The 14,976-nt window shown below is 44.5% G+C and overlaps 2 protein-coding genes across 2 annotated transcripts in view; one reads left to right on the top strand and one right to left on the bottom strand.

Moving 5' to 3' along the window:
* The window catches only part of PRLR (prolactin receptor), a 153,368-nt gene that overhangs the window by 27,708 nt on the left and 110,684 nt on the right, over positions 1 to 14,976 (top strand). The gene's annotated exons all lie outside the window — the stretch shown is intronic.
* On the bottom strand, positions 1,128 to 3,620 carry LOC116639070 (TIMELESS-interacting protein-like). Its single transcript, XM_032415186.1, is given in 2 exon segments — positions 1,128 to 1,249; positions 2,713 to 3,620. Coding segments are annotated over 2 exon segments (975 nt in total). The 5' UTR covers positions 3,566 to 3,620.

The following is a 14,976-nucleotide window of genomic DNA, read 5'->3' as shown; positions in this document are numbered from 1 at the left end:
TGGCTCTTTGAAACCAGGCATCTGGGACTGGACAGCCTCATCCTATTAAGAGCAGTGAAGTACTAGAAGGATGCTATTCTGAGAAGCTACAAATACTGCAATTGTATTCACCACCCAAGACTTTGAAAGTTGAAGCCTGCAAATCTGAGAGATGGATTTTGCGCCTGATTAGTATTGGTTGTTTGGTTTTGTTTAAATATTCATGGAGATTTGGTGATAGACATTGGGAGGGTATGTGCTATGGTGAGCGCTGTGAATTGTGTAAGACTGTTGAATCACAGACCTGTACCTCTGAAACAAATAATACATTATATGTTTAAAAAAAAAAGAAGAAGAAGGTAGCAGGAAGGGAAAAATGAAGGGGGCGAAATCGGAGGGGGAGACGAACCATGAGAGACTATGGACTCTCAGAAACAAACTGAAAGTTCTAGAGGGGAAGGGGGTGGGGGGATGGGTTAGCCTGGTGATGGGTATTAAAGAGGGCACGTACTGAATGGAGCACTGGGTGTTATACGCAAACAATGAATCATGGAACACTACATCAAAAACTAATGATGTAATGTATGGTGATTAACATAACATAATAAAATTTTTTAAAAAAGACATTCAAAAAAATATTCATGGAGAGAATGAGAAATTGGAATGTAAGTTGAAGTTAAAGCGGGACAGACAGGCCCTTCAAGTGTTTCTCTTTATGCAATGATATTAATAACATCCAAACAGGCCTTAAGGCTGTCTTCTTACTTTGTACTTACCAAAGGAGAGTAAGATACCATTTTCCTTGGAAGCTTGAATGTTAAATATACTCCACAATATGATTCAAATATCATAGTTTTAGAAGTCACCTACTGTGTTTTGAATATCTGTAGCCTTCACTACCTTATTAGAAGTCAATATTTGCTGGAAGTTTAACATCAAAGATCCATTATGTGGGAAGAGGCAGAGTTACTCTGAAACATAGAACCAGTACAATGGACACTGTTACAGCAGGACATATCTAACAACATAAAGAAAAGCTTTCAATTAACTAGTATGGAACTTCCTTGACTTACAGTGGGGTCAGTTGAAAATATTGTAAGTTGAAAATGCATTTAGGACACCTCACTTACCGAACATTATAACTTAGGTTAGTCTACCTTAAACGTGCTCAGAACACTTCCATGAGCTTCCAGTTGGTCCAAATCATCTAACACAAAGCCTATTTTATAATAAAGTGTTGACTGTCTCCTGTAGTTTATTGGATACTGTACTGAAAGGGAAAATGGACAGAAGGTTGTAAGGGTACTAGTTATTCACTCTCGTAATGGCTCTTTGCCCCTGCTCAGCATCACCAGAAAGGCTCTAACCACATATCCCTAGCCCAGGAAAAGATCAAAATTCAAGGTACAATTTCTACTAAATATGCATTGCTTTAGTACCACCTTAAATTGGGAAAATCGTAAGTCAAACCATGGTTAAGTTGGAGACCATCTGCACTGTGATACACTGCAACTACAAGGCGAAGTAGTGATCTCCATTTCCCCAGACGTGTTTGAGCAGAGATTGAGTAACTGTTGGAGAGTGGTGCTAAGGTGGAATAAGAGCATGATGTCTGAGGCTGAGCTAGAACGGCCTCCGAAGGTTCCTCCAGCTCTCAAGTGTTATGAAATAATTTGCAAGCACTGGCCTGCACAAAGACCTTAGTATTCCATTTTATCATACTCACCCCATTCCATATGGAAAAGGATATTCAGTCCACTTTTTGGAAGTCGTTGTCATCTTCATGTTCATTTTTATATCTCTGAAATTTTAATATATGTTGAGCATATAGATATTATATATCTATGTGTTATATTATATATTTATATATTATATACCTATATATTGATATATAGATCTGCGTATCTGTGTGTATATGCATATGGCAAATACGTTTAACAACATTTCATTAATCCTCTGACCATATTTGCAAGGTAGAACATGAGAGGTATTTCTGTGATTATAGTATAGATGAAAAAATAGGGGCCCAGGATCTTCCCACATTCTCCTGCCTCTGATGGTTGTTTGGTAATGGCCCTTTGAATAGAGTCCTTTATTTTATGTGTGGATTTTTTGTTCGGTTTTAATTACAACAAAAACTACTTAAAGGGAGAGGCCATAGGAAATCTGGATAACTTTCTTTTTTTTTTTTTTTTAGTTTATAAGATTTTTATTTCTTTTTAAAAAAATGGTCATTAATATTCATTATATATTTACGTCTCAAGACCCCCAACTTAGTGAAAACAAGACATTCAGTAGCACACTAGCAGCAGAAGGTGCTTGTAACTACTAATCATTTTTATAAAGTTCTATCTATATAAAAATAAACACTAAAGAGAATAAATAGGCTCAACTAAAGTTAATAAGAAACTGAGGAAAGTAAAGTATAAAGAGTTAAGTAACTCTTCCACTTACTGTGCTAAGTGCTATCTTCTGTGATTCATGGGAGTCAGGGAGAGGATTTTCACTCCAAGCAGACAAAATACATACAAATCTAAAACTTAGAGGATAGCAGGTTAATGGATTTTCTCTTAGTTGAAGCCTATCCAACCTCAGTAACATTTCTGGATAAAGCATAAAGTTGCTACTGTACATTTTAAAAAGATTGGTCCAGTTGTGTGTTCTCTATTTTTTTTTAAAGACTTTATTTATTTATTTGACAGCCTGCTTCTCCCCTTCCCACTCCCCCTGCTTGTGTGTTCTCTATTTTTAATTGCTCCTCCTCATTTACAGCATTGGCAGCAGCAGCATTATGTGGATGGTCTAGAATGTCTTTGTTAAATCCATCTAATGACTCCTCCTCTTGATCCTCACCTGTATTAACCTCTTCAGTGGTCTGTGCCCTGGGTGTATTTATTAACAAGTCATTTCCGAGGGACTGACTATTACTCAGTAGCTTTGCCTGCCTTCTTTCCAAGGCCAGTTGTTTATTTCTCTCAATTCTCTGTTGTTGTTCTTCTGTTAGGCTTCTACCTGACTCAGAAGCAAAATACTCACTTTCCAATGAGTTTGTCAAAAAGGGATCTGATTGGGTAGCAGTTACATTGTGGCCATGATTTTCTCCTTCTTCATCATTATTGCTAATAAAATCTTCATGTAAAATAGGCAGGTCAAGTCGAATTCGTTTTAAACAGGTCTGAACTTCCTTTTCACTTCCTAGGTATTCAACTCTGTCAATAAAATCCTCGAATTGCAGTTTAGGGAATAGTCTATGTGCCCAATGCTCCATGTGTCTGATTAGCGTTTTCAAGTCTTCAGCCTCATGACCTTTACCTTTGAATTTTGCCTTATCAAACACATGCCTTAATGCTGGAAGCCCTCTCTCTGAAATTAATCTCTGAGCATCCAGCTTGGGTATATTCCATTTAACTCTTCTCTTTGGAGGTATAGGAACAGGTGCTCCTCTCCCTGACTCTTCATCAGGTTCAGCTCCTTCACCATTTTCTCTCTATGGAGAGGCTGGAAGTGGAAAAGGAGGAAAAGTTTCATCTTCTACATGGTCATAATCTGGTAGGTGAATCAAGCCATTCTCCTGTGGCTCCAGCATCTTTTCCTCTCGGGTGCACTTCTGCGGCCATAGCGCTGGATAACTTTCTATGGAGAGATTTTATCTTTTGTTTTGTTACCCTGGAACGCATCGTTCTTGGCCTAAGATTTCCCCTCCTCACACATAGTTAATATTTAAGAAGCACATGTTAAATTGAGTTGCCATGTCAGCACTTTCCCAATCTCAGGTCAGAGCAAAAGGAGTCTATGCACAACTTACATCTGATGAGGCAGCTACAAGTCAAAGCATCCTGACAACAGGGCGAATTTCAAGTAATGTGATGCTCCTAGGATTAACATAGAAATAGCAAGATAAATGTGTATGGGTGACTAAACAAGACTTCCCTCCATAAATCAGCTCCTGTCTGAGTCAAATGATAAATTTCTCAGAAGCATTTGTAGAATTGAACCCAGCTTTGGTTGCCTTAGGGAGGCTGTGTAAAGCAGAGATAACTGCTAGATTAAAAGGAGAATTGGTTTGTTCTTGTTGTGATGTTGAGAGGCAGGGGTGACGGTTTGGGTAGACCCTGCTGGAGAGCCCAAAAAAAGATTCAGAGTCCTCTACTTGGAAATAAGGAGTCAACCTTTTTCTTTTGTTTTTTAAGATTTATTTTATTTTAGAGAGAGAAGGGGGAAAAGCAGAGGGAGAGAATCTTCAAACAGACTCCCTTGCAGAGCCTGACACGACGGGCTCAATTCCACGACCCATGAGATCATGACCTGAGCTGAAACCAAGAGTCAGATGCTCAACTGACTGAGCCACCCAGGCACCCCTGAACCCCTTTCCGCTTTGGCTTTGTGTAAGGAATCTCACTCAAGGATCAACTACATATTTCTATAAGGTCATGGTTTTGCAAGACACTGGGCCATGTTTTCCCAAGTCAAATGTTTCACTAAGAACTGAGTGTCTTCCTAGAACTGCTAACGTTTCTGAGGCATCTTGGTAGACACTAAATCAAATAAGCCCACTCCCCAGGGCTTGTCTGTGTTCCCAGCCAACACATGCTGTTATTCTCTCTAAAGATTCATTTGCAGTACTCATTAGTCATTCTCCAAGCTTTTAACTTGGGCAAGCACAGATGAGTGTCAGATGCTTTTCTTTTTCTCTGTTGGGATGCCCTCAAAAAGCTGACCTGTGCCAACTAGTAAAAATTCCACCTTTATTTTTCTTGTCCGGCTAAATTATCACTTCTTCCCTTTCATCTTATCCCCTTGCCCCAAAGCAGTGCTTGGTATGCTTATGTAACTCTCATGGATTCTGAAGATGGCCCCAGGAGAGTTAGCAATTGAACTTCTACCTCTGTTTAAGGCAGTTTCTCTGAGTCATAGAAGGTGGATCCAAGTTTTTTGCCACTCTCGTGAGAGAGAAGATTCTTCAGCAACATACTTCATTGTCAAAACATGGGACAAGAGGGAGAGAAGGTTTCCAGTAGACGGATTTCTGCTCACTCCTGCACATCGCCTTGCCTTGGCAGAATACTTCCAGGGATTTATTTTTCATTCCACTCTCATAGACACTCCAGGAAGTATATATTATCAGTCTCATTTTTCAGAGATGAAGAGAGTGAAGCAAGATGGTGAAGTGGCGTAGCCATGGCCACCTAGCTGAGAAGCAGCCAAGCCAGGGCTTGGGCACAGTTCTTCTGACACATGCCATATCCAAGCCTCTTTTTTCTCCTTCGTGGCTGCCTTCCCAGTTTCATGGAAAGAATCAAAGCCTGAAAGGATAAATAACAACAAGAGTAAAATCAATGATCGGCTTTTTAGCCTTTGCCACGTGCTAGATACCATACTAATAACTTCAGGGACATCATTGCTTCCATGCTTTTATAATTTCTGAGGGCCACCATCACCATCCCCACTGAAGGAAGAAACTGGGTTTCAGATAGCGTAAGTGACTTGCTCAGAGTTACACGGGTCGGTAGAGACAGAATCCATCCCCAGGTATTGAACCATGCAGTTTGCTAGTTCCATAAAGCAAAAATTTGAGGGGAGGAAAAAAAAAAAAAAGCAGGGCCTTGTGAACAGAGTCCTGAGCAAGAAGGATAAATGATCTGAGTCTGAGTTCTAACTCTGCCTCTTCCTCTGTGTGATCTCCAGTGAATCTGTTGACTCTGTGGACTGCTTGCTTCTTCTTATAAAATGGGGCTGATACTATTGGGCCTGATGTCTCACAGAGGAGGATCCAATCAGGCCAGACATGCCTAGAGTCTCTCGAAGCTGGAGAGCACCAAAGAGAACGTATCATTCTTATTGTTGGAATTGCGACTATAACCCCAGTGTCCTGACACGTCATAGCACTGCCCAAAAGTCTGGGCTCTTCCCTCCATAGCTGCAGATCAGCTTGGTTAAGAAGAGCTTCATTCTCAAAGTATGTGTCCATAAGAGGATCTCTATTTCCTTGTAGTATGCAAATTTATTGAGTGAGATTAAGCTACCCTCTACAGTGTATTTTTTTAAAAAGATTTTATTTGTTTATTTGAGAGAGAGAGCACAGAGGGAGAGTGAGAGAGAGAAGCAGACTACGCGCTGAGCAGAGACCCCCCCCCCATGCAGGACTCTATCCCAGGACCCCGGGATCATGACCTGAGCCGAAAGCAGGTGCTTAAACAACTGAGCCACCCAGGCACCCCCAAACAGTATATTTTTGAGCAATCTCTTCCTGGCCTCTGGGCAAAGCCATTGTCAGTCAACAAAATAGATGGAGTTACTTCCCGGAGGATTTTTATATTCTGAGACTGACTAACAACCTTCTCTTACCCTGGAGCAAGTAGGGCTTTCACAGGAAAGATCCTAGGGCAGCTTGTGGCCAAGGCCAAGACAGAATTAAATTGCTCTTGTGTCCATCATAAGAGTTGCCATTGACCAATTGCCTCCTATGGGACAGGTGCATTAATATATTATTTATCCCGATTGCCCTGTGAAGTATTTTTATCCCATTTCCAAAGGAAGAAGGTGAGGTTCTGGGAGAAATATTCCTAGAGCTCATAAGTTTTGTACTGGTCTTTCTGTCGTGTCATCCATCCCCTATCATTTCAACAACTAGCCAAGTTTCCAGTTTCCCACCCCTCCTCCGGGGCAGCCCTCCTTCCTGCCAGTCATCAGAACCACTCAGGGCTTAGAGGACCATGCTGGCAGGAAAGAAACTGTGTTTTCTGACACTCACACCCACACTTTGGGTTGGATCTGGGCTAGGACCACTGCCCTCCATCTCTACTTTTTTTTTAGGGGGGCGGGAGACTTTATCAAAGCCTTTGTTTTTCTTCTATTCATTCAGTCCTGGTTTTCTATTTAGTTGTGATGACAGATAGACTATTTTTGGAAATTTTGCTGCCTTGGAGTACAAATCTGGAATTTATGGGGATTGAGGAAGCTACAAAATGTAGTGGGAATTGAAGTATGCCAAATACTAGTTTTCAGTCTCCTTCACAGGTCTACAATCACCTTATTTGGGAATAGCAAGATAAGTTATGTGGTTACTGTATTGCTCCTGTAATAACCACATTTTATTTAAAGAACTATAAAGGACAAAATGTAAAGGGGGAGAATATATTTTGGGCAACTTGGTTTTTTTTTTCAATTTTTAAGTTTTGAAGGAAAGTTTTTAGAAAATATTTTAGAAGTTTCCTAAATTTCATTCCCTTTAAGGTAAACTTATAGCTGGAAGAATGATGCCTTAAAAACCTTTCTATCATTACCTGAATCACAGGAAATTGGTGGAAATTTTTACTACTAGTCATATAGAACCGCAAAGTAGATCACAACCCTTCCTTTCAGAAAATAACATTTTCGGGGCACCTTGGTGGCTCAGTCGTTAAGCGTCTGCCTTCAGCTCAGGTCATGATCCCGGGGTCCTGGGATCGAGTCCCGCATCGGGCTCTCTGCTCCGCGGGAAGCCTGCTTCTCCCTCTCCCACTCCCCCTGCTTGTGTTCCCTCTCTCGCTGTCTCTCTCTCTCTGTCAAATAAATAAATAATATCTTTTAAAAAAAAATCCAAATTCTTAAAAAAAAGAAAACATTTTCAACCAGATACGTTATCTGCTTCATAGATGTAACCATTTTCACATCTGGGAGATCTTAATCTGAAAATGTCCACAAATTACACACCCTGGCTAGGGGTGGAGGGGAAGACAGAGATGGGGAGTAAGGGGCTCCACCCTGAATTCTGTCTCTTGGCTGATCCTGCTTTTCTCCTATAGTATCTCTTTACGTTTAAGAAAAACCCAATTGGCTTGTGAACTGTTTGAGCCTCTGCCACCTTTTGGTGAGGTTAGGGGGCTTACAGCGGCATTTCTATGCATTTTCCCTTGTTTTTCCTGCTTCAGCAGAAAAGAAGCCCCGTTCCCTCTGACACTGGAGCTTCCTGCCAAGGGACTGACTCTGCTTTCTCTGTGGCCAGCTCTGGAGAACCAGAAATCCAGCCTGTCGGGGACAGCCAGCTAACATCACAGGCAGAGGACACATAATTAGCTTGTTTGAACTTTGCTGTTGTCATTGTGGTGGTGGTGGTGGTGGTTGTTTAGGATCAAAGAGTGCAAGGCAGGGACAGATCAGCTGGCTGCAGGGAAAGTTTCAGGCTTCTTGGCTTCAGCGACTCATTGGACTAACGGGTTACCGGTAGTGAGTGTCTGCCCGAGCTCGCTGAGGACAGCACTATCAGACCTGCGGTAAACACAGTCTCAGTGACTGATTTTAGAACCTAAACCAGGTAGGTGTTACATGCTTTTTAGTGGTAAATAAGAGGTGGGGAAAAAGGAGAGAACAAAGACCCAATTTAGTAATAAAAGCAAAGCAGGAAACCAAAAAAATATTTCTTTCAACAGCCAGCATATTTTCCTGTTTAGAGAACTGTTGTCCCTGCCTTAACCACAAATAACAAAGAATGAAATAAATCAGGGCACCTGAGTGGTGCAGTGGGTTAAGCAGTCAACTCTTGGTTTCGCCTCAGGTTGTGGTCTCGGGTCATGGGATCGAGCCCCGTGTCCGGTTCCAAGCTCAGTGCGGAATCTGCTTAAGATTCTGTCTCCCTCTCCCTCAGCCCCTCTCCACCGCACTTTCCCTAAATAAATAAATCTTTAAAAAAAAAAAAGGAATAACATAAATTAAGATTAAATGGCCAGTTACTCAATAGGGGCAAGGAAATTAGAGTCAGGAATTCCCGCCTTGTCTTTGAGAAAGGTCTGTTCTGTAAAATAGAGAGACTTCTGTAAGCATCCTGCAGAGACACACCTTTTGTTTGATGCCAGGGAAGACCACAGGGCCTCCATAGAGTCAGGGCATGAATAATAAAGTGGTCTGTTTGGGTACTTCAGCAGGTGTGAGAAGGAAAAGGGAATCCTTCTCCAGGACAAGGTTTTCTCAACCCTCCTGCTCTCAGAGGGGCCCTGAGATTGCTTCAGGAGTATACAATTTGTCAGCATCATTGACAAATTCCTGAAGTGGCTCTGGGCTACCCAGAAAACTGCTGTGTCATTGGGGGACTCAAGGGGGGAGGGGAAAAGATGTTGTTAGAGGAATTGAAGGGCTGGCTAGAGAAATGGTCCCGTGTGCCTGTCCAGTGCAACACCCAGGACTGCTGCACCACTGTCAGGGCGGGGCTCCTCCGCCTGCCAGTCTCGTACTCATGCTCATGCTGTTGCATGCCCAAGGAGCATCCCCAGGGGCTGAGGCAGATCCAAGTTGGCAAACTCAAACGGTAAGGAAGCCCTGAGCCTTGGCTTCTAGTAGCTTTGCTCCAGTCCACAAATTGAGCAAGGATGAGTGCTCAGAGCAGCACTTACTGGTGACAGAAGCTTCCTGAAGGGGGTGGGTCTCAGCCCAGCCCCAGAGTGCTCTCTCAGGGATGATGCCAGGTTAGCGCACTGGTCTACCTCCAGCCACCATCCACATTTACACCCTGTAGGTCCTTCTCTCCTGCCTCAGGACTGAATGGCTGGAATGAGAGGACTGGCGGTCGTGCTGGTCGGGAGGGGTAGAAGGAAGCTGAGCTGAGCAGGGGAGACCGGGATGCAAACTCAAGGAGAGCTTAATCCTTCACCTGGGCTCTAACCCCATCTTCAGTCCCAGATCTGAGCCAGGAAGGAACCAGCCCACAGGGAAGCCCAGCGGTTGGGGAAGCAGCCAGAGGGGGAGGGGCTGGCCCTCTGGTTAAGTGGTGTTCAAAGACAGAAAAGAGAAAAGCAAAAAATGATTGTAACTTTAAACACTTCCACTGAGTCTGTGAATCCCTCCAGGTCCTAGAGCGAAGCACACAGGGAGAGCTGGCCTCACCCTCTTCCTTTCCCATGTGTGACTTATTTCTCCTCATGACTAAAGCTCTTGGCAAAATGATAAGAAAAAGTTGGGGGTCAGAGGAAAGTGGTGCCCAAGGACCAGCACATCCTTGCCCCCCGAGACCCATTCCCTTGGAGAGGTCTTGATCCGTCTCCACTTAGTCCATTTGCAAACACACTGGAGGGTCTTTGCCAGTGACTTTGGGCTGCTGCCTAGGCTCCCGGGCAGGAGCTCCGTGCCCCTCCCTGCCCCTCCTGTGTAGCAGTCCTCATGCCTTAGCTCGGGGGGTGAGGAACGTCATTTCGACAGAAGCAGTTTTCTTGAGGAGACAAGCCCTGCTAGCTGAGGTTTGTTCTGCTTTTGCTCATGGAGGTCCCAGCCTACCCTCTGCCCTTTATTCACATTCCTTCTAACCCCCTGGCAGATAGTATTACTCTCTGCCATGAAAGACTCCTTCACCTTCGCGCCAAGACCAGACCACTGTCACATTTCAGAATGTGATTTCTTAAGAAACTCCAACTAGGGGAGTCATTGCCAACCTCCTCAAAGGAACAAGAGGACTTCTCTTCTCCTAACTGCCATTGCAATGGTTTCCTTTGGTGGCCAGAGCCGTGGGCAGTCGGAACACATCGAGCATCTATGTTTTTACTATGCCCTGAGCATCTTCTCAGGCTGGGGGAGGCAGTAGAAGAGAAAACTATGGCTTTCATACCGCCACTTCCACACCCAGCCTTCCTCAGCCTCATAATCCTTAATGCAAACAGAGGAGGAGGGGCTAGGATGTTCCAGAAGAAAAACGTTGGCACAGTCAGTTCAAAAGAGATTATTCTGAAGCTGTGGCTCCAATTTTACACAGCCATTTATTCACCTAGCCTTTATTGATCACCTACTATGCGCCAGGGTTCTAGAGCTACAAGGTGGATGACAGACGGTACTACTGCAAAACCTGGGGAATTGAGTCTAGGGTGGACCCTCATGGCCAGTGAGGATTCTATGCTTGGGGCAGATGTCCCTTGGCCCCAACTAGCTTCTGCTGTGGGGGACTTCCCCCCTTGCTGGCTTGTCCTGGTGGGAGGAAGTGATAAGTTATGAGGAGCAAGGGTGCAAGGAGGTGCTTCTCCTCAGGGGAGTCAGGCTTTGGAGAATTCTTTCAAGAGTTTCAGCTAGCTTTAAGTAACCCAAAATGTGCTTGCCCCTATATGAGCCCCCTTTCTCCATGTGTGTGTCCCGTTTCTGAGCAGGCAGACAGCATGTGAGTGAGAACCTTAAGAAAGTAGGACTATTCTCTCACTCTTACTGCCTTTTTTCTATTTAATTTCCTCTCTTCACTTCCTTTCCTTTTATCCTGAAATACTCTTGGCACCTCCCCAAGAGCTTATTGGCTCTTCCCTGCCTACAGGATTGAATTCAGACTTCTCAGCTTGCCCTTCCATAGCATGCAGACTCAGTTTAGGACTGTTGAATATGGTATCAGAATGAACCATTCTCTTGGTCTTTTTCAGTACCCGTATTTCACAGGTGTCGATGGGCTGCTTTTTCTGGGAACTTGAGGATTAGTATTTTTCCTTCAAAATCAACTTTACTTTTTGCTTAGAGACTGTTAAAGACAAAGGTCTTCTCCCCAGCCAAATCCATAGACACAGGTGAGCAAGCCTTCCCCTGACCCCGTGCTCTGACCCTTGGAACAAGCTGAAACAAAGTGTGCCCTCGTGTTTTTCAGCAACAGGTTTTCTTGCCTGCCCTATCCCCGTAACTGAACAATGATTACAATCCTCTGTACTTTAATATGTAGATAAATTATTAACAGTGGGTTGTACCTTTTCCCAGGTTGTAAAAGGATGACTGGTTAGAGTCCCAGCGTTCTCCTTGTCTGTGTAGGAAATGTAGGGGAGGATGTCATCTCAGATCACTTGTCTCTAAGACTCGTAACAAAGATGTGGCAGGCTCCAGCCAGGAGTGTGAGTGAGGTGACAGACAGCAGGAATGTCACAGGTGAGCCTTGGTGACTTTTACCTTTCTTTGTCAATTTTGATCCTTTTTTTCCATCTATCTTTCTCTTCTGGGATTGGGAATGGGCAGGGGCAGGGAGTATGACTAGGATATTAATGGTTGTACAAAGGTCTGTGTTTTGATACGAAATGGGCAAGGACACTCTGTGTTAACATGAAGACCAACATGAAGGCCCACTGTAGAGCCCAAGTTTTCCAGGAGGAAAGTGTGGACCTGGCCTGGGCACAAAGATCAAAAGGCCAGCATGATAATATACTGGCATGATCACATGACAGACCAGTCTGTTGTACAGGAGCGGGAAGAGGCAAACTGGGGTGGGAGGGCAAGGGACTAAAAGATGCTGGAGTCAAGGATGCATTGCCTTGATGTGGAGTTGGAAGCATCTCCAGATCTGGCGGGGAGGCAGAGAGACAGAGAGAGGCCAGCCAGTGAACTGTGCAGAACCACTAGAGCCCATGGATACCAGGTTCAAGTTGGGGTGATTGGGCTGAGGTGTTTTGTTTGTTTCTTTTGACAGATGTCATTTTTTAGAACAGCCTTAAGTTTACAGAAAAATTGCAAAGAGAATACAGAGGGTTCCAGTGTCTCCCAGTCTTCCCTACCCACAAATTCTTCTATTATTAACATCTTGCATTAGTGTGCTACATTTATTACAATGATGAACCAGTATGGATACATTAGTATTAACTCAAGTCTGTAGTTTACATTAGGGTTCACTCTTTGTGTTGTACAGTTCTGTGGGTTTTGACCAACGCTTAATGTCAGGTATCCACCATTACAGTGTTTCACTGTCCTAAAATCCCGGCTCCCCCAATCCTCCTTTCTCCCAAACCCTTGGCAGCCACTGATCTTTCTACTGTCTATATTTTGCCTTTTCCACGATGTCATATAACCAGAATCATATAGAATGTAGCCTTTTCAGATCGCCTTCTTTCACTTAGCAAATATGCATTTAAGTTTCCTCCACATCTTTTCATGGCTTGATAGGTCATTTCTTTTCAGTGCTGAGTAATATCGCATTGTATGGATGTGCCACAGTTTGTTTATCCATTCAAGCAGACTTTTCAGTGAGTTAAAAGGCAGAAGCAAAGGGCACCCGGGTGGCTCAGGTGGTTAAGCATCTGCCTTCAGCTCAGGTCGTGATCCCAAGGTCCTGGGATCAAGACCCGCATCAGGCTCCCTGCTCAATGGGGAGTCTGCTTCTCCCTCTCCCTCTGCCCCTCCCCACCACCACCACCACCACCACCACCACCACCACCCCCCCCGGCCGCCCCTGGCTTATGCTCTTTTGCTCTCCCACATGCATGCACTCTCTCTCTCAAATAAATAAATAAAATCTTTTTTAAAAAAAAAAATGGCAGAAGCAATGAAAAGAGTGAATGAAGAGAATGTAGCAAGGGCTGCAAGATGTGAAAGAAGCAAAAGGGGGGCACCTGGGTGGCTCAGTCGGTTAAGCGTCTGCCTTCAGTTCAGGTCATGATCCCAGGGTCCTGGGATCGAGCCCCACATCAGGCTCCTTGCTCAGCGGGGAGCCTGCTTCTCCCTCTCCCTCTGCCTGCTGCTCCCCCTACTTGTGCTCTCTCTCTGTCAAATAAATAAATAAAATATTTTTTAAAAAAGAAGAAGAAAGAAGCAAAAGGTTTGGAGAAGTGGAATAACAAATTTTGAGTGCAGAGGCCTGAACCAGCCTAAGGCAAGGTTCCTGAGACCAGTATTCAGTGGGAGAGACCAGTGCTCACTGACTCCCACCAGGCCTTCCCTGCTTTTATAGACAAGAAGTTTTATAGAAACTTCATAAGGGCAGGAACCATGCCAGCCTCATCCTGAGAGCCCAACACATGGCAGATATCCAATAAATAATTGTTGAGCCATCTAAACTTCCAGAATCTTTTTAAAGAGCAAGTTTGCCCAATCACCAGAAGGCCTGAAGCTCCTGAGGCTGGCCTGTCATCTCAGGCAGGTCTCAGCTGCCTGCTTGGCTGAGCCCCTCTGTGCCACGGGGTAGGGCAAAGGTTGCCTGGGACGTTCACCTTCTGCCCTGGGAATGCATCTCTCTTGCCACCATCTTCACCTGCCTTGTGAGATGTTCTGTGGACATAAGCACAGCCAACTGTAGGGAGGCAGGAGAACCAAGGGAGATAACAGGCCAACTTAATATACCAGGTTAAAAAAGCATTCTCGTCATAGGATTGGAATCCAGCTCTCTGTGCACTCATTCTTTCAACCGAATCACGTGGCAGTAGAATTAGCCCACACAACTTCTGTAGAACAGAGAGAACAAGCAGGGTGATTCAGGTGGTAAGAAATAGCTATGAGAGCAAGATGAGCCATGCCTTCTTGGCAAAGATGCTCCCATGCGGGAGGAAAGTCTGCCACAATAGTTACCGTCCATGGGTGGGAATGGTTGGAGCCCGGCCAGGGGAGTGCAACTTGATATGAGGGGTTGCTCTCCAGGGGAGCTGGTAAGTCGGGTCAAAAATTGCAGGACAAATAGAAATGTGCCAGTCACAAATCACTAGCTCAGTGGTGCCCCCTGGGCAAAAGAGCATTATCACTCAGACCTGGTGGTGGGTGCAAAGTCATTGCTTAAAATCTGGTCCTCTCGTAGGGCGTGACATTGGTGTTCTGTGGTACGCATATCACTTTCTCTCGGTGTAATGAAAAGGGCATATGAGCCCAGGAAGATGCTGAGGGTATTTGGCTTGGGATCTCTTCCTATTCTACCCATGTGGGTGCTCCTGTGTCTTACACAGTGACCACAACCAGTGGGGAGCTCTTGAGAAGTTCTTATCTATGAAAAAGAATGCAGTAGCTACTTGGCCCAAAGGCTGTCCTGAACAGTGGGGCTCCTCCGGAGACACACATTGACTCCTTGTCCCCACTGTTACATAACTAGAGGAGGCAGAGTTAGTGTGGACAGTTCATTAGACAGAGGGCAGAGGTAGAAACATTAGGTGGAGTGAGGAATGGCTGCCTTCCCACCTTGAAACACCAAAATGGCAATCCTTGAAGAAGGAGGACATGTCTGTGAGATGGATGGCCCAGTGTTGGTTCTGTATGTCCCTAGAGGGGCAGCAAAAGTAGCCCAGACATCTCCACGTAACCAGAAACACAGGCAGAGGAGAGTCA

This window comes from Phoca vitulina, unplaced genomic scaffold (assembly GCF_004348235.1).
Source record: "Phoca vitulina isolate PV1807 unplaced genomic scaffold, GSC_HSeal_1.0 scaffold17, whole genome shotgun sequence".
In the NCBI taxonomy this organism is placed as follows: domain Eukaryota; kingdom Metazoa; phylum Chordata; class Mammalia; order Carnivora; family Phocidae; genus Phoca; species Phoca vitulina.
The sequence above is the reverse complement of the archived record's forward strand: the minus strand, read 5'-3'. Positions and strand labels throughout refer to the sequence as shown.